General features: G+C 34.6%; 1 protein-coding gene across 2 annotated transcripts; it reads right to left on the bottom strand.

Moving 5' to 3' along the window:
• Positions 1–891: 891 nt before the first annotated feature.
• tmprss4a (transmembrane serine protease 4a) lies at positions 892–17,341 on the bottom strand. Of its 2 annotated transcripts, none has more exons than XM_051863839.1 (13): positions 17,245–17,341; positions 10,649–10,703; positions 10,363–10,500; positions 9,660–9,812; positions 9,152–9,281; positions 7,193–7,306; positions 6,884–6,927; positions 6,142–6,307; positions 4,822–4,991; positions 2,615–2,710; positions 2,361–2,503; positions 2,121–2,270; positions 892–2,034 (listed from the first exon to the last, which is right to left on the bottom strand). In XM_051863839.1, the coding sequence occupies exons 3-13, from the start codon at positions 10,469–10,471 to the stop codon at positions 2,023–2,025; spliced, it is 1,287 nt and encodes a 428-aa protein (XP_051719799.1). In that variant the 5' UTR covers positions 10,472–10,500; positions 10,649–10,703; positions 17,245–17,341; the 3' UTR covers positions 892–2,022. The 2 variants fall into 2 exon arrangements, with proteins under 2 accessions (XP_051719799.1, XP_051719798.1); XM_051863838.1 differs by lacking the exon at positions 17,245–17,341 and adding an exon at positions 16,880–17,211.
• Positions 17,342–20,543: the final 3,202 nt, after the last annotated feature.

The raw sequence follows: 20,543 nt of genomic DNA, 5'->3' as shown, positions 1-20,543 counted from the left end.
CTTTCGCAAAAGAGGGACCTTTTCATAGTTCTTAGAACTATTGGCTGAAGTACCCTAATTTTGCCGCGTTAGGTACGATTTTAGTTCTAGGAACTCCTTTTGGGGGAACTAAATTAGCTCCTACTTCAGAGTAGGGTCTGAACCAGCTCTATAGGAACTATCAGTGGCGTAAGTGTATGTTGATTGGTCAAACAACGGCACCCGGCATTTTTAAAAAGCTGTGTAAACATATTTACTTCACGAACATGGAAAACAGTGACAACGGCATTTACCTGTTGTCTTCAGTGTTGTGTTCTTTTCTCAGCCTTGATGATATGAAATACTGAAAGTTGTCATAGGAGATTTCGTCTCTAGGTCCCACTTTTTGCTCTTTCGATCGCGTAAAATATGCGTTTACATTACACCTCCATTATCACGAAACCCACTTCACACAACAAACACAGCTCCGATCACGGCATCCACCAGTTTTTACCATTTGTAAATGCCGCGCTTAAAGACGGTGCTGTCGGCCACTTCAGAGTTCCCGGGGGAGAAATTATTCCTTGAGGAAATATCCTAGTGGCTATTTCCTAGAACTATTCGGTGCGAAAGCCCCTATTGACTTCTATAGTATTATTTTTCTCCATACTAAGAAAGTCAGTGGGGTTATATCAACTGTTTGGTTACCCATATTCTTCAAAATATCTTCTTTTGTGTTGAGCAGAAGAAAGAAATTCATACAGGTTTGGAACAACTTGAGGGTGATTAAAAGATGACAGAATTTTCATTTTTGGGTGAACTATCCCTTTAAGGCAAGTAATTTCACTCAGCGGCCATCTTTGAAATGCCTCTCAGGCAAATATTTCAGTCATGCAGTACAGCTCCTATCTCTTTGAATGAGGAAACATCAAATTCTTCAAAGCTGTTGACCACAATTAACTTTATTATACTAAATTTGACATTACAAACACAAAACTGTACAATATTTACAAAGAAATATCCTTTACTTTCACAAGTAGGGTGAATTCATGTAAAACAGGCTACATTTTGACACTGAGATGACTCTCAACAGTCCTAATTACATGATTCCACCCTAAATAAAATAAAACAACCAACATCCATAAGTTAACAGCAAGTGAAAAACAAGTTTGAATGACATAATTTTAGCTTTGGGTGCAGTTTAAATGAGCACATTTTTTCTGAACACATCAAAAGTCAAAAGAATTGAATACTAACCCACAAAGGGAAATGTGCGACGTCCACGTACACACAGAAGTTAAATATAGGTGTCACTCTTCTTTTGAGCACTTAATCCTAGTCTCTACAAAATGAGTTGGCCTCTATAAATGATGCCATAACTTGTCATTCCATTTCTAATATTACATGTCCATTAAGATTAAGGTTAAACATTTTAAAGGCACAAATAGTATTTTGGCATAATAAATGAGTACTGGTTTTAATTCAAGATTATAACATGGCACCCGGTATAAAAGTCCTCAGACCTCCAACAATAAAATAAAACTCATTAGACCTCCAACAGTAAAAGTACAGACATCTTGAGAAGAGAGAAAAAAAAAAAATAGCACCCTCTTGTGGCTGCTGCCTCAAAGTGCATTTGTTGTCATTTTGAATTAAAGAGACAGCTCATCAAAAAAATTCACCCTCATGATGATTTTCACCATCTTCAAAACGTCTCCTTTTGCGTTCCAAAGAAGAAAGAAATTACTAAAGGTTTGGAACGACATGATGGTGAGTAAATTGTCATTTTTGAATGAACTGTTCCTTTAAGATTGCATTGCTACATCCCAAAAAAGTGGTCGACATTCACTTCTCATTATACATACAATATATATTTCAATGTGCAAAATCTTTCTTGTGGCACCTTTAAGACCCTGAGTATGCAGACCAAAAACTCCCATAGCGACTCCTACACAAATTTGTGTAACTCAATATATCTTCAGTACTATATCCTCTTTTTGTGCACAGAAGCCTTCATGAATTCGTACTATGGGTTTGCTGGTTCTCCTGTTCTCCGTCCCAGACTCACGGAAACTCCTGGAGACGACAAGCAACTATGAGTATTCCAATCTTAGTAGGTGCACACACACAAACACAGTTTTTCCTGAACAATATGCTCATACCTTCATAACTGAATGGACCCAGTCAAGCATCTGGTCCATATTGGTGTAGACACCAGGACGACTTTCTCTGGCACAACCCACACCCCAGCTCACCACACCCACCAACATCCAGCGTTCAGATGAATACACTAAAGGACCGCCGCTATCGCCCTTAGAGAAAGAAAAAATACAAACGGTTATTCTAATAACATTATCGCGCTTGTATGAACCAATGTTACTTGTAAAAACCGGAAAACATACCTGGCACGCATCTACTTTTCCCTGCAGATAACCTGCACAGATCATCCTGAGAGTGACAGAAGGGCCGTACACTGAGGGACTTGAGCACTGGGCTCTGTCTATCAGCGGGATTTGTGCCTTTTGTAACTTTGGAGACAAATTCCCTGCAGGAAAAACAGCCAGATAATGTTAAAGACTGAGAGAGGCCTTTGATGGTGAGTGAATTTGAATCTGTCAAGGAGGAAAAAAATGGAGAATTAAAAAAAGCCAGGAACCTTTTTCCAACGTATGGCCCCAGCCGGTTACAACTAGGTTGTCTCCTTCTTTGAGGCCAAGATCTTGAGGTGGCAGGCACACCGGCCTACGGGATTCTGAATGTGATGAAAATAATGAGGTTAGTACCATTTTGCATGGTCGAAAGATTAACACAAAACACTGAAGGATTGACAGAACATGGTGAAGAAAGGATGAACTGATATTAAAATGATGGGCAATGCTGATAAGCTGATTGTTAAAATTCTATTTTATCTAAACTAAATTATTCTATTTTATCTTAATTAAAACCAAAAGTGGATTTATCAATAACATTATAATATACAGAATAAAAATGACAACGTGATATTTAACCTCGTGTGGCGGTCAAAAAATGGCATTTCAATTAAATTAATGTACTATATTTAAGTTTGATAATGTTTTTTTATTTAATATTTTGTATTTTTATGGTACTAAATGATATTGATGCAGTAGTTATAATCTATTAATTTAAACTGTCATAACTCTTGAATGCTTTGGACCACAGACTTAAGTTTGGTCTCTTTTTTAAAGAAGACACTTGGCAGATTATTGCTGAAAAAAGTAAAAAAAGTGAACTTAAGTGAAAATTGATAGAAGTTGCTTTGAGGGTTTGTGAAAATGCACAAATGCATATAAATCTAAACAAGTTGTGTTCGGAATTTGAGGTTGATTTCTCAAAAAATTAGCTTTCAGTAAGATTTTGTTTGGGCGCAGTATCAAACGTTTCCACTAGATGAAATCTGTTTCCTAATCATTTCCAAAGGGGGCATTTTTGAAAAAATATGACTTTTTTTTTTTTCAGCACCAGAGGGATATTATATATTATATATTGTTCTGTTTTCTTAAGAAACTCAATGCATTTTAATAGGAAATGTAGCAGCCTTTATACAGGCATACTGTAAAGTCACTTTCAAAAATATTTTTTACAGTGATTAACCCTAAATAAATATTCATTTAAATAATTGGTAACACTTTATTTTAAGGTCTTTTAACTAGTTGCTTATTAGCATGCATATTACTAGAATATTGGCTATTTATTAGTACTTATAAAGCACATATTAATGCCTTATTCTGCATGACCTTATTCTACATTCTTAATCCAACCCAATACCTAAACTTAACAACTACCTTACTAACTATTAATAAGCAATAAATTAGGAGTTTATTGAGGGAAAAGTCGTAGTTAATAGTTTATATGTGTTCCCTATACTAAAGTGTTACCAAATAATTAATAAATAAATATTTATATTACTTAATTACTTTATATTAAATTAAAAATTTGATTACATTTTAATATACTATCATTATAGAATTTAATAATTAAATTATATATTATAAATTAAAATATATTATTTAGGGCTGTCAAACGATTAATCGCGATTAATCGCATACAAAATAAAAGTTTGAGTTTGCCTAATATATGTGTGAGTACTGTGTGTATTGTGTGCATATATAAATACACACAAATTAATGTATGTATTTAAGAGAAATATGTTAATTATACACAAAATATTTTTATTTATATTTATTATAAATTATATAAAAAATATAATACATATACTTGTAAATATTTCTCAAATATATACATGAATGTAATAATTACACAAAGTACACCCACATATATTAGGCAAACTCGAACTTTTATTTTGTATACGATTAATCGCGATTAATCGTTTGACAGCCCTAATATTATTATATATAACTAGTTTAGACCATAATTAAGTTGTACTTTGTTTAATAATAAGTCATATTAAATAAACCTGTAATTAGCTTAATAATAAATTATTATTTCACACATTTAATTAATATGTAAGATTTTAATATGTAGGATTCCTGGTTTGAGGCATGCCATTCCCTTAGTCTTTTCACCCATTTGACAACACCCTGACGGCCCATTTTTGGCCAGTCTAACATATATATTTTATTATCTAACACACACACATATATATATATATATATATATATATATACATACATACATATATATATATATATATATATATATATTCGCCAACACCCTGATGGCCCAATTTCGGCCGGTCTGACCAAGGGAATGGCTTGCCTCAACCCAGGAATCCTACTGTGTCAAGAGCAAAAGAAAGTAACTAAAACTCTCCAGGTTTTAACATTCTGAATTTTTTGGCAAGTTGTGTGTGCATGTTTGTGTGTGTGTGTTTGTCTGATTTACCTCCCACAGTGATGGGAGACTTGAGTCTTATCATGGCAATGTCATAGTCGTTCCGTGCTGGGCTGTAATCTTTGTTGACGATGACCTTGTCCACAGAAGAAGCTCCAGACGAGCTCAAATATGTGTTTCCAGAGACTACAGTCCATCTGATCAGTGCCTTCTTGCCGTCCCTAAAGAACAGAGGAGCAATGTGACCTTCTTAAATCCTTTTAGCGTACACCCTGTATTTAGTTCTATGTACAAAGCTTCAATTTATGCATCAGGTAAGATATAAACAATTCACACTTGTGTGTTTCTATTTTGCAAGTTGAATGATGAATGACATACAGCAGTTTCCAAACCAGATGAACTTGTTAGGGCTGTGAATGATTTTCAGAAATGAAAGGTGTTTATGAACAAATCTTTGAAGTAAGTGATAAAAACGTTTACTTCCATGACTCATATTTTCCCCATGTCACAGACAGACATAACTAGTTGCGAGCTGCAAAAGAGCACATCAGTGGTTGTGTGGTACCACCTTAAATCAAGGGTCTTTACTATGTACTAACATTTAAATTAATCAATTGATGCAATGCACTTATTGTGTGTGTACAAACATGTGTACTTAAATTTTAGAAATACATGCATACATTTTAGTTACTTGCTGTAATTACACCCTTAAACCTCCCTATACCACCAAACCTGTCTAACCGCACCCGTATCCCACTTCAATAGCAGCAAATGTGTTGTGCAATACAATATGAACACAATAAGTACACCATACCAGTAACACTTTATAAGTATTCAGTAATAAAGTACTTACAAATCATTTGAAAGCTATTAGTTTATAGTTAATTTATAGTTAATTCATAGTCTATATACTTATTATAAAGTGTTACCATTGTGCCTAACAATTATATACAGTCAAACCAAAAATTATTCCGACATTTTTGATATTTTTTATATATTTTTTCTAGTGGGCGCAGGACACTATAGTTCATTTATGTAAGTGAGGATAGCAAAATAAAGTAAACTGTGACATATTATACTCAAAAATACTTCATACAGTGGACTACCAGTAAAATTGATCAAAATTTGGAACCAAAAATTATTCAGACACTTTGACCTGACCATGTTTTGCTTAAGTGTTATCTGACATAATTAAGATGAATGTTTTCTGACACAGTTTAAATCTTGTCATATTCTATTACCTTTTTTTTTAAATATAGAGACTTCTTTCAAAAACATAAAAACTAATGTTTGTAATGTTATATATGAAATAAGAAATGTCTTTGAGGGTTAAATGTGCATTTTCTTTGTCTAAGTGTTTTATAAACCCACCCATTGAAGCAGTGGGCCGCAGTGACCACCCAGTTTGGAGACACCAGTGACCCTCCACAGGTGTGCTGGCCGCTGTTCTGCAAGCTGACTTGCCAGGGCCAGTTCTCAACGATAGCGTCCTGTCCACCTACAATCCGTTCCTGGTTTCTGGACACACCACAGTCTTCTACAAAATAAAACAGCCAATAATAATTCAAAACATACATCCAAATAAAAAGACACAAAATGCGTTTCTGAAATGTGTATATTAAAATAAAATTGGAAAATATAATATAAATATGTTATCTGTTATTTCAAACATTGAAGGGATAGTTCAACCAAATATGAAGCTACATGTCTGCAGTTCTCTTCTTGTTTTCTTTCTTTAAAACATGTTTTGGCATGATGAATTGCCCAGTCCAGATGACTGACTCAGTCAATGAACATGCCTCGGGGTTATTTTATGTTGTATTGTTAGTGCTGTTCTTGTTTAAAGGTACACTATGTAACATTTGGCTCTCTAGCTGTTAATAAACAAAACTGCAAAACTTGCAGAAGAGCACTGTAGCCAGAGCTACTTCTCTCTGTTTATGTATATGATGAGTCACACAGGTACTGTAATGTGTAGTTCTATGTCTGTTTAGTTTCATTGTGTTTTGGTTCTGTTTCTGGTAGTTAATTAGTTCCTGCACATGCAATGAACAGTTTGTTTGGTTATTGACTAACACCCTAAATGGTTGTTGGATTAGGATTTCATAGTTACCTGAGCATTTTAACGTAACGACTGTTCCCTGACTGCACACCTTACTGAAAAAGAGGAGAAAATGTGAGAGAGTGAGAAAATGTTGATGACCAAAAATAATAATAATGTCTACAGCAACCTCAAAAACTTAATTCATACTTAACATTTGACAACCAGAAAAGGTCCATATACTTTTATCAAAATTGTAAACTAATATATCTATTGTTTTATCATTTAAAACCACCTTTTTTCCTGAAATGCCTTGCTTAAAAAGTGAAGAAATCCTTTTTAAGGCCACTGTATATATTAAGGATAAGTATATATACTAACCGATCTGATACAGCGGACTGGAAAGTCTGGGGTTTAGATGAGCCCACCATACAGAAAGACATCTTTAGATCAGAGGGCAAAGGACCCACTGGAACTGTGCTGAAAGATGGTTTACTGAGAAGACAAAATACAAGAAAATGAAATTCAAACATTGCAGATTAAATGATGAGCTATTCTATTATACATTTATTTAGCACTGTTTACAGAAGTCATTAATCCAAGACTTGTTATTCTGATAATAATCTTAGTTTTGCAGACTTTCAGTATTGATGCATTTCCTGATAAAACAGTAATTTGGGGTGGGCCTGAGTTTTCACACTATTTCTCTTGTTAAAGGGTTAGTTCGCTCAATTTAAACAATCATCATTAATTACTCACCTTCATGTCGTTCCAAACCGACAAGACTTCGTTTATCCTCGAAAGCCAAATGAAGATATTTTAAATGAAATATGAGAGATTTCAGTCCCCCCATTGAGTCCACGCAACTATCACTTTGACACTTCAAAAAGTTCATAAAGACATCGTAAATGTACGAATCGAGAGGTTTAGTCCAAATTTTCTGAAGAGACTTGATTGCTTTATATGATGAACAGATTTAGGCTTTTATTTACATATTAAAGTGTTAGTTCAGCCAAAAATTCTGTCATTAATTACTCACCCTCATGTCGTTCCACACCTGTAAGACTTTCGTTCATCTTCGGAACACAAATTAAGATATTTTTGAAGAAATCCGTTGGCTCAATGAGGCCTGTATTGACAGCAAGACAATTAACACTTTCAGATGCCCAGAAAGCTACTAAAGACATATTTAAAACAGTTCATGTGACTACAGTGGCTCAACCTTAATGTTATGAAGCAACGAGAATACTTTTTCTGCACCAAAAAAAAACCAAAATAACAACTTTAATCAACAATATCTAGTGCTAGGCGATTTCAAAACACTGCTTCGTGAAGCTTCGAAGCTTTACGAATCTTTTGTTTCGAATCAGTGGTTCGAACGCGTATCAAACTGCCAAAGTCACGCCCCCCAGTGGTGAACCATTGAAATTTCGAAACACTTATGGCGTAACGAAGCCTTGTTTACTGAAATCACGTGACTTTGGCAGTTTGATACGCTCTCCGAACCACTGATTCGAAACAAAAGATTTGTGAAGCTTCGAAGCTTCATGAAGCAGTGTTTTAAAATCACCCATCACTAGATATTGTTGAATAAAGTCATTATTTTGGTTTTTTGGTGCATAAAAAGTATTCTTGACACTTCATAACATTAAGGTTAAACCACTGTAGTCACATGAACTGATTTAAATAGCTTTAGTAGCTTTCTGGGCATCTGAAAGTGTTAATTGTCTTGCTGGCAATGCAGGCCTCACTGAGCCATCGAATTTTATCAAAAATATCTTAATTTGTGTTCCTGAAGATGAACGAAGGTCTTACGGGTGTGGAACGACATGGGGGTGAGTAATTAATGACAGAATTTTCATTTTTGGGTGAACTAACCCTTCAACATTGATCAGCAAACATACACAGAAGCTCAACCGTACTTGTTTGACATGAGAGAACAAACCTCTTGAAAAAGCTCAAACGTGCTGTGCAACACATGAGAATGAACCTCACTGGCACGTCAAGCAAGCTTGAGCTTCCGTTTATCATATCTGATGTTTGAGTTGATGAATGTTTATATGTGAATAAAAGCCTAAATTCAATGTGTTTATCATATAAAGGGTATAGTTTTACAATCTCCTCATGAACTCAAAGGTGTCAGTTGAGTAGCTGTCAATGGAGGGACAGAAATCTCTTATATTTCATTTAAAATACCTTCATATGTGTTTCGAAGATGAATGAAAGTCTTACAGGTTTGGAACGACATGAGGGTGAGTAATAATGACTTTTTTTTTTAATTTTTGGGTGAACTATCCCTTTATGGTGTAATGACACCATGATCTGTGGGCCGATACTCACGCTGAATACCCCAGCTGTTGACACGCGGTCTCTGCATGTTGTTGGGTGAAACCTTCTGCACATACACTTTTCCATTTATTCTCATCGGAGTTGAATACCTGAAGCACATTTTGGGTTGAGATCAGCCGTACTGTGTGGAAAGAAAAACAGTTTTAAAATTCATATCTCACCCACCCAAATAATTAATGATTAATCTTCATTATATAGTGGATATATTTGAAATATAAATCTAGTTCAGTCATGAAACTCTAGATGGTTGTGTTCACTGATTTACTCTGAACCCCTCCACCTCCCCCAGCACCACCTGCCTAGATCAGCTACAGGATTTAAAGAATAAAGGGGGATAAAGAATATTGACATAGGCGTCTAGGAAACATCAGACATAAAAGAGGGTGAGGTTGGGGGATCTGTCTTGTTTATCCTGAAACAGGACACACAGGTTATATCTGTGCTGACTGCACGTATGTCTGTGAGCAGGTATGTGGGCGTTGGAGTATGTGTGACTTACAGGGGAAGGTAGAGTTGGCTCCGAACTTCATTACGCAGGATGACTCATCCTCGGCTCCCATGCAGTCCTCCTTCCCATCACAGGCCTTCTCCAGCGGAATAAACTTAACCGACTTGGAGCAAAAATAATATTTGCTTTCGATCAACTGCTTGACTGTGTCATGAGGAAGAGGAATAAAAACAGCATTTGTTAATAAAGTAATTAGCAATGAGGTTACATGAATCAATCTGTTTATGTTTCTTGAGTCACAGAAGTTAAAGGAGTGGCTAAATAACTGTCGTTGATGAGAAAAAATATTACATGACTCATTGTTATTGTTAAAAGTGAATGTGTGAAAGGTTATAACCAGAAAACAGTAGGTCAGTTTCCTTGGCCCACATTTAAACTACTGGATAGAAAACAAATGTTAAATGTAGGGGAGAGCGGAGCTAGTTGTTACAGAAATTGTTTTATAATTGTTTACGTTTTTATAAATTGTAATAGGCCGACGTTTAATGGCAGGTTCCAGTGTGACAACTTACCCCACATGGTGTAACAACTCTACAATGCTTGTTCAATGAACTTTAACTTACAGTAACAGTGAAAATGTCCAAACACGTTAGACTTTAGAGTACGTTTTTGACTTTCAGACATATTCACTGAAGTGAAAGCGTGACAACTAGGCCTCCCCTGTATCATAATCACAAAATGACCAAGAACTTACTAAAGAAAGCAGCCACTGCCAGAATGGCCAGTATCACCACCACAATCAAGACCGTAATGATGATCTTTTTCTTGTTTGGACTCTTCTTCTGAGTTTTTGGGGTCGTCATGAGTCTTCTGTGTTTTCCGGGCTGAGGAACTAGAAGAGAATATGAAAATGTTGAAAATCAATGCAATGTGGTTTCTTTCTCGTAAGACACCTACTTGAATCATGAGTATTACAAATGGAGGGTACTGATAAGTCAGATGAATCAGAGACTGGTATATTAGGTAATACATTACTGTACCTGGTTGAGGTGGGTTTAAGGGTCTAGTATTCTCTTCAGGAACCTGAGCTTTAGTCTGAGAATGAGAATGAGGAAGAGAGAAGAGGAAAGAGAAAGTGAGAGGTCATTTTGTTATTTCGTTAACACATATACCCCTGAAGCTTCATGACTCAGCTGTAGTTTTCGATATCACTTTCAATGTGTCACAAGGGATTTTTTTTCAAAATCTTTCTTGAAATCTCAAACACTTCCTTGTAAAGCATCCTACTCAGCTAGAACATGTAGGCCGCAATTTATCTGCAGCAACAAACAGTAGCTGCATTTATATACGCTCTGAGACCACAAAGAATGTGAGGTAGATGAGGTAGATCAAACATTTTTTCACTGAAACCTGGACTTTGAGAAAAAAAAAAAAGTATGTATTCATTAGTTATATAATTTTCCTTGCACGTTTTTGGTTATAGAATACATTTTTCACACAAACTGTTGATCTTGGATGGTTATTGCAGTCACTGATATGGAAAATGACATAGTTGTTATGCTTAGAGACCAATACTCTTATGGACGAAGCAGGAACACTTTCCTTGTGCGCTTAAGCAAATTTAATTTTGATTGTATCAGCTCAGATATGACTCCTGACACGGCTAATGCAGCTCAATGTAGGAGGTCATTTACATGACACCGTTTTCAACTTAAACCAGAAAACTTTTTATGCATTTTGGCCGTTCACTTACACGACAACTGCGTTTTGGGGGCAAGTTTAACTCAACTATTATTGACTTATTATCATACCATTTTAAGTGTTGTTGATGTACATTCAAGTAAGAAAATAATCAGCTGGCATGAATAATACAGCGTTTTTACTTGTTTTCGCGGATCTGTGTGAACAGGGTGTTACATGTGCTCTCTGTTTTGGACTTGTTTTTGGACTTGTGTTGTTCCATTTCCTGCCACTAGTTTATCACCATGGTTACTGAGCACTCCTATCATCACATTCAGCTGTGTTCAATCACCACCTTGTTATCCTTTGTATATAAGTCCTGTGTTTCCTGTCATGTGTTGTCTGGTATTGTTCATGTATGTGTTGGTGTATGCTCCTGCCTGTTCCTGTATTCTTTTGTGGATTATCTAGTAAAAGACTTGTTTGGACTTTATCTCCTCGTCGTGTGCTTAATACACCAGCTATTGTAACACAGGGATTGTTTTGACAATGTTGTCGTCTGCGGAAAACTTTTCCATTTTCAGTACATCGTTTGTTGTCGCATAAACATACCCAAAAAATACACCAGATTTCAAATCCGAGAATGTGAAGTGAAGCCTGTTAGTCAAAACAGTGACTAACACTTAGTATCAGTATAACGGATGATTCCAGACAGCTCTGTTACTGGAAAAAAAAACAACCCTTAAAATAACAACCAGAACAGTCTCCAAAAACATCTAGTCTCAAGAATAACAGCTCTGCAGATTTGTCTCATTTTGTCTCCAAATTAACAGCTATTACATTACTTTGGGAGAAGACAGTCATCTATCCAGTCTGAATGAATAAATCCTTATTTCAGTAAATTTGTCTAAATACATTTAATGTTCATATGCTGTAAGTTTATCCCTCAAAGCGTTAATGGAAATGAATTGAAATGTTTGTAATTATTAATTAATTAATTAACAGAAATCAATGTATGTATATTATGAATTCCTGTATCATGGAAAATTGTTACTATAGTATTGATTATAGAACAAAATAAAGATTTAGCATAAATTAGTGTTGAAATTTCACTGTATGCATCAAGACTAAAAGTTTATGAGGGATCTGAGAACATTTTAGAATATCAGAAACAATTTTATTAAAATTATGGATAAATGTGCAAATGTTTACTAGAGAATATAGAAGTTGCCTAACAAAATAAAAACATTCCCAAATTTAAGTTTTCAAGATATTTTACATGTATTTAAATGTAAATTTACTTTAATGTTGTTCACGAATTCTGGGTACAACTTGCACAGTACAAAACAACAAATGACTCAGAGTTTCTATTTCATCATCATAGAATGTACAAATTTCAACATATTTAGAAACCAAGGAGTTGACAGGATAGATATGTATAGATATGTCAAATCTTAAGTTGGAACATACTTAGGCAACAATAAAATTCCTCTTTTTTTTAATTTGGACTTGAAATAATGTGCAATTTTTTTTAATACTTTGAATGGTAAATTGGAAATAATGGCACAATTTGACAAAATGAATGATTCAGATTATCCAAATTCCAATTTATCTTATTATTTATGACACCCTCTACTCTCTCCAATTAGCCTCTAATCGAGTCACAAACTGATTAGCCACAGGTCAGTTTCACTAGTAATGAATGTAACTACAACTATGAACTGAGGTCAAGAAAGTGGTGTGGCAGGCTCTGAATTTGTATTGTCTTGTGGTCCTTGTATCTGTGCGTGTGTACAATAAGCTAGCTGTATGATTGACTTCTCACATGATGGAAGTTGTACTGACACAAAGCAATGCAGCACCCCCAGCGTTTTCAATAAGGAATTAGTTTTGGGGTGTGTTCTTCTTAGTTTATGAACCACAATGAGATAACACACCTTAAAAATACATTTGTCTTTATAAATCAAAAGAGATTTGATAATGGCTTTTTTCTATAAAGCATGTTTAAACAATATCCTCAGAACACTCCTTTGATTCATAAAAAAAAAAAAAAAATGTCATTAAACCACAACCAAATAAGAGAGGCAAACATGGAAAAATAAGTTTTGTAAGCAAAACTTTAAATTAAATTGTGAATTATATAACGCAAACAATCATTTGAATCTACAATATATTCCTGGCTGATAGTTGCCTTACTTTCAAAGGCATTTTTTACATTACAATTACAAATTAAATTAATTACAACTAAACTTTATATACTTGTAGGAGAATTGTGCTGTATGATCAATGATTATTTGCCTCTACATAATCTCTTGTATATATACACATGGCGTAACTGCAGTATCATAAGCATTGTGCTGCTTACATTCCCAGTATGCACAATGGCATCAGGCAAATAAGTTATTGTGTATATTTACTTTTTTATATATATTTACTTTTTTAAGGTTTTGTATGCTGAGTTTTGATACTGTATCTGTGCATGCCTAGTTGACAACTCATAGTTTACCAGAGATGATAACAACTCTCCTCACCGAAGTGATAAAAATGATATTGTAAAAAATGATATTATGTAATTTAAACATTCACCATATTGCCATATAAAAGCTCTTCACTGAAAGGTTAATTACCTAGTTACCTAGAAAATTATCTAGTCTGTGTTGGTTTCACAGTAAAATTCAGAATACATCTTTGTTTTGTAAAAAAAAAAAAAAAAATTGTTAAATTGTGTTATATTGTGGTTATATTATATATTGTGTGATATTTTACAGTGCAAATAAAGTTCAAATTGAAAGGTTCACATTGGAGCTTGAATCCCCCTTTCAACAAATACTGAAACCACAGAAAGTTCTTTGAGAAACAGAAAGTGGAATTTCATCTAAATGGGTCATTATCATATAAAGAGATCTGGGCAGAGAGAAACCAGCATGCAAATGATGAGAATAGGTTGAAAAGGTGTTCACTAGTTAAGCTTAACTGTAAAATGTACAATAGCAAGGATGACAGTTGACTAGAAACTATGAAATTATAACAAACAAAGCATAATGTCAGGTTAGAATATGATGGATAACATTAATGTTTTGTTTATTATTTTCCACCCCATCCAGTATATCTGGATATATACAAAAAAAAAAAAAAAAAAAAAGATCAACTGTACTAACTCTAAATTTCAATATAAATATAACTTCTAAAAAATATTTTGGTCGTTTATATATATATATATATAGAGAGAGAGAGAGAGAGAGAGAGAGAGAGAGAGAGAGAGTTTGGTCTGGTTCCTTTGTGAGAGTTCTAGTCACACATCAGTGTAACTCAACCAATATTGACTTATTATCATCACACCATTTTTAGTGTTGTTGATGTAGGCTACATTCAGGTAAAAAATCTGCTTTCAGGCCCCTTAAGGAGACCAGAAGAAGTCTAAATCTGACAGGCCCAAATCTGAAGAGATTTCTCAGGTGAGAAGTATCAAAGCCGACTCCTGCCAAAGCGGATTCGTTACATATGCCAACCCAACAGCTCCTTTTAAACTGCAGCAAAGCATTTGTTATTATGGTCTCAGTTTTAGTTAAACCTTCAGGCACACTGATCTCTCATACACATTTTATCAGGAACCAGACCTATTCAAATGACTGAAATGCAAAGTAGGGTAAGCACATGAAAATCACGTTTTTACAATATAAAGCAATAGTATCACATTCGCAAGACTTGAGTTATGACTGTATACGGCTGCGATTTTTGCTGCTTTCATGTGCCACAAATTTAGAATCTATCGTTGCAATTTAAAAAAATGTGTCCAAGTCTTCATTACTAATGCAAAATGCATTATACAAGATGCAAATGCATCCTCGTTAGAACTCGAAACAATGAAGTCATTCGGAGTAATGTGGTAGGCAACATGATTGTGTGATATTGCTTTCATATAACAGTTGAATAAACAAAAAGTTAATATTGAGTAACTTACAATTTAGACAACCAGTTGCTTTGTGTTTTTTTTTTTGTTTTGTTTTTCGTCCCCCAGTGAAAATAGCAGAATCTCAACACACTTTAGTGGTATTTCGTTCCTGAATGATTCTGGTTTTTGAATAAATTGGTTGAGTAAATTATTCAATGACTCATTCAAAGTCATTTGTTTTCATTCTGGAATAATTCATTTTTGAATGAAAGGAATCATTTGAATTAATTATTCAATGACTCACTTGTTAAGAGTTTTACGTGTTTCATTCTTGAATGAATCTGCGTTGTTCAAGGAATAGACTGAAGGAATAATTAAGACTTGCCAGCACTTACTGGCCTAATAATGTAACCTGCCGAACGAGTTGCTCAAAAATCCCACCACTAATGCACAAAATGGCAGTCTGAATACGAATACGTATATTTCCCTACTATAGTAGGTGAAAAACAGTAAGTGAAAAGAGTAGTATTGTCCAAATTCACAGTATTCATAAAACAGTAGGTGAAAAGTACCTGGAAGATCTACTACTGAAGATCTAAAATTCTTAAGTGTGCATCCATTAAAAACTTGAAAACATCCATGACATGAATGTGAACAGATGATGAGAGAACTGTCATTGTTGAAGCAAGTCACTGCAAGTATAGCAAATGTGTGTAACAAAATTTCTACCAACAATAATAGTGCTTTTTTTCAGATGTTGCTTTTTAAAATCTATTTGACTTGAAAATCTGAGGGCTCATGATTCTCAGCACATCCACGGTGTCCAAAAGTTAATTCTATTTTATTAGGGGTACCCCTGTAACACGTTACACTTGTAACAACATATCGTGTCACAATATATCACAATACAAAAATGCAAAAATATGTATCGTAGATAGTGACAATATGTATTGTGTATAGTTCACCCAAAATGAAAATTACTGTGAGAAAAAATTCAAGTTTATAGAGTTGTCAGTACTACAACAAACTACTATATATAATGTTGAATATAACATATAATAATGCAATGTGGAAATATTTGTGGGTCCTGATAATGCTAAATGTCTTACCAGTAAAAAGTGACCTACATTATTTTAAATGTATCTAGTCGGTGACTGAGTGCAAGCATATTTTTTTAAAATAATTCTGTATTTTCAGCTTCAGAATCATGAATATTTTTATTCTGGTGTCACCCTTGTCCTTTGCATAAGGTTACCAGCACCAAGTCCCTATTAATTTCTACCCCCAATATAATACCAAATTTAGCATTTTACCGTTTACCATATGCCTTGGAGTATTGCAATAATATCGTATCGTGATATGTATCGAATCGTGACATGACAGTACCGTTACACCCCTATCTTTTATATATCATACAACAAAATGAACGCAGACTACACTTGTCGACCTAGCGATCTACAGCACAGGTGTTTATCTCTGTTCTGAGCACTTAGTAAAAATGTTTTGTCAGGTAACATAAAAATGAGCTTCATGTCGTATGTTTTTTTTTTTTTTAACTGAATCAACCCGACTACATTAGTTTGCAATGCACCTATACACGTAATTTTAAGTGTCTATCAGGTATAGTAATAAGCACTTACGCTATCAACTGCACAGTGAAACTTTCTTCTTCGAATAGAAAGAATCTGTTCACACTCACCCTCATGGTTCTGTCAGTGCTGTCGACGCTTTCCTGCAATCTGCCGGCCGTACAGACCACAGCAGACTGGGCAGTGGAAACAAAGGCCACCTCAATACCAGCAAGAATACCTCTTTCTGCAATCCTCCTTTTCTTAGTGCACTATGCTTATCTTTTTCAGTAAGTTCTTCCTCGTCTTGTCTTTCACTCAACAATTACTGCTACCTGATCTGCCCAAATGCTGCTTCAAACTCACTGTGCTGCAAGTCTTTTGAACTTTTTCGTCCAGTCTGTCTCTGTCCTATGCAGATTTGTTTTGAATCGTTGTTTCCCTGCCCCCGACCAAAACCCTCACCTATGTAACACGACACCTCCGCCCATCTCACCTAGATATGCCGCTCCTCCTCGCTGCATTCACTTCCTCGTTGAGACGAGGCCAAATCCTGTGCGTGGTTGAGAATGATTGTCTGACTTCTGGGATGCTGTCTGCACGGTTTAAAAGCTGTTTTTTGATCAGGAAATGGCCCTCAATTTCCTGTATTTTTTTTCGAACAGGTTTTGGTGGATATGAGTATTAGTTTATCATCATAATTATGGTGTATTTTAAGTCTTTTAATGATGACAGCTCATAAGATCTGTTATTTGGCTAATGTAGATCGGGAATCTACCGGTTGTCACTCTGAAATAACTGACTGAATCATTCATGTTGTTGCTGTGTCATTGCTCGTGTGAGAATGCGTAATAACTCTTCAACTGCTGTGACCTCTTTCTATTCTCTTCTTAAAAAGATTTAAAATTTTACATTTAGAAATTCATTTTAATTCATGGTAAGCTTATGAAAACTTCCTGACGGAGTGGAGAACTGTTTTCACATTTGGTTTGATTTGATAAGGTCTGATTCACTTCATTTAACTTCACTCACACTTCATGACACTATACTCCTGTTAACTTCACCTCACTTTACTGCACTTTTAATTCACTTCAACTCACTCATTCATTTCACTTCACTTCTAAAAATGCCACCTGTCAAAACCATTGACTGTGAAACCATTTTCACATTTGAATTAATTTAATTTGATTCAGTCTGAGGGTATGTTTACACGACAACGATATGCTTAAAACTGAGTTTTAACGGAAGTTTTTCCTTTGAGTTTTCCACGTACAGACGACACCATTGTCAAAACGATCCCCATAGGAATCCATGAAGATGACTAAAAACACTGTATTCTGCTGGCAGTACATTAGATGGCGATGAAATACTATAGACTGAACATGTAATGCGCATGTGCATGACGTCATCGTTTTGTTTTTCAAAAACTTGCACTTTGAAACCCGCTTTGAAAAGTTTGCATTTTCAGCCCACTAAAACGCCATTGTCGCGTAAATTAACGGCCAAAACGCATAAAAAGTTTATCCGTTTTTAGTTGAAAACAGTGTCGTGTAAATGGCCCCTGATTCGGTTCAGTTCAGTTTGACTCACTTTGATTTGGTTTGGTTTTTGTTCGATTCTCTTCACTTTTTTGATTTCAGTTCAATTCAGTTTGACTCACTTTGATTTGGTTTGGTTTGGTTTTTGTTTGGTTCTCTTCACTTTTTTGAATTCAATTCAATTCAGTTTGACTCACTTCGATTTAGTTTGGTTTGGTTTTTGTACGGTTCCCTTCACTTTTTTGAATTCAGTTCAATTCAGTTTGACTCATTTCGATTTGGTTTGGTTTGGTTTTTGTACGGTTCTCTTCACTTTTTTGAATTCAGTTCAATTTAGTTTGACTCACTGCGATTTGGTTTGGTTTTTGTATGGTTCTCTTTCCTTTTTTGAATTCAGTTAAATTTAGTTTGACTCACTGCGATTTGGTTTGGTTTTTGTATGGTTCTATTCACCTTTCTGAAGTGAAAAAAAAACACTACCTGCCTAAAAGTTATTACCTGCGTACCTGATTGAAGTTTATGAGTGTGTAACCATATTCACATTTGATTCGATTCAATTAAATTTGGTTGAATTTGCTTCGATTTGATTAAATTAGATTAGATTCATTTCACTTCACTTTAATGCTACCTGACAGAGTAAAGTTTATGTCTGTGAAACCAGACACGTTTAATTTGGTTTGATTCAAATTAATTAGGTTTAGTTTGATTTGATTCAGATTCGATTTACTTCACTTGCATGCCTTTTATCATTGCTGACAACAGATGCAGATAATGTAATCCTCTTAGGGCTGGTGAAAGCTGTCCAGACTCCTTACATTCTTATACTATTTCCATTTAGGAGCAAAATTACTCAATAGAGCTATCCAAAGAATTAGCACTATATTCATATTTTACCTCAATATGCTATAAACTCACATCATATACATCATGTATTTAACTTTCTCTTTTACAGTGTCTCTAAATAGAAAAATCTCTCACACCCTTTTTTAAACTCAGTGCTCAAATCAGTAAACGTTGGTATAGTTCAAAGGTAAACAAACAAACCATTTATATAACCAAGTGAACCAGATCAATGATCATTTGGGCCTGGTGCTCTGTTATCATTTTTATTTCTTTCTTTATAGAGAGAGAGGACTCTGAACATTGAGTGACATGTAGAGAAAAGGTTCTCTGTGAAAGTTCAGTGGGAAAGTGATCATGTTTCTATTAAAGGTCAGGTCAGTGTGACCTCTCCTTGATCGGTATGACCCCATGATACTGGTGCATCTCAGTCTTGTGTAATGAATTCCATGCCTATGTTTAACACAAACTGACTCTCCACAGAGCCATGAACAGAGATGTTTACCTTGTTAAACATGTTGTTGACACTGCCATCATTAAAAAGCAAGCTGCTCTGCCACTGTTATGATGTAGAGAAACTAAGGTGACACGTGACTCACTGACTCACTCTGTTTTTGTACTTCAAATTATTCTTTAAAATTGAGCAAGAATGTGAAAAACAAAGCCAGTGAGAACATGAAAAAGAATGTTGCTCAGATGCTAGAATATAAAATAGGAATTAAAACAGCTCTGTCTGTAAATCTGACAACAAACAGCAGTGTTGGCCCAAGGTTAAAACAATGTAAACACTATATACTCTATATTGGATAGAAAATAGACCCTTTGTATTTAGCAGATCAAGTTGAAATTTGAATTAGCAGTTCATATCCTGATATCTGATACAGGAATATTTGCTCATATTACTTAACATGACTGGAATATTGCACAATGTCAGTGTGGAAGGAAGTGAATGTCTATGTATGTGTTGCATCATTAGTAAAACCAAATTGAAACAGGTTATGAATCTCTACTTATTTCATATAAATAATTAGAGAAAAGGACACACCTGAGCGTTGGGATAAATGTTTTAATTAAATACTGGATTGGTTATAAGGCAATCAATCATACATTGTCACTGATAATCTGCTACTAAAAATTAAAATTATTATAATAATTATAATATATAAACATATAAATAAATAAGTATAGTCTATGTGGATGTAAACTATACCCTGTCATAACATCAAAGCAGCAGTCTAGATATATAAAATGTAAAAAAAAAAAAAAAAAATTGGTAACACTTTATTTTAAGGGTCCAGAATAATATTGTATTAATGGCAGTTTAGCCTTAATTATTAGCTTATTCTGATCAATAAACTTGAATATCACTCAATAAGTGCCATAATTAATGTGGATATACCTTTCACTTTAGAATAGG

Source organism: Ctenopharyngodon idella, chromosome 15 (genome assembly GCF_019924925.1).
Source record: "Ctenopharyngodon idella isolate HZGC_01 chromosome 15, HZGC01, whole genome shotgun sequence".
Classification (NCBI taxonomy): domain Eukaryota; kingdom Metazoa; phylum Chordata; class Actinopteri; order Cypriniformes; family Xenocyprididae; genus Ctenopharyngodon; species Ctenopharyngodon idella.
The sequence above is the reverse complement of the archived record's forward strand: the minus strand, read 5'-3'. Positions and strand labels throughout refer to the sequence as shown.

Coding starts and splice junctions, on each gene's coding strand:
- tmprss4a (XM_051863838.1), bottom strand. Junction 7,307..9,151: donor CAACAGCTGGGGTATTCAGC/GTGAGTATCGGC, acceptor TTGTCTTCTCAG/TAAACCATCTTTCAGCACAG. Junction 2,271..2,360: donor GAAAAGTAGATGCGTGCCAG/GTATGTTTTCCG, acceptor TCTTTCTCTAAG/GGCGATAGCGGCGGTCCTTT.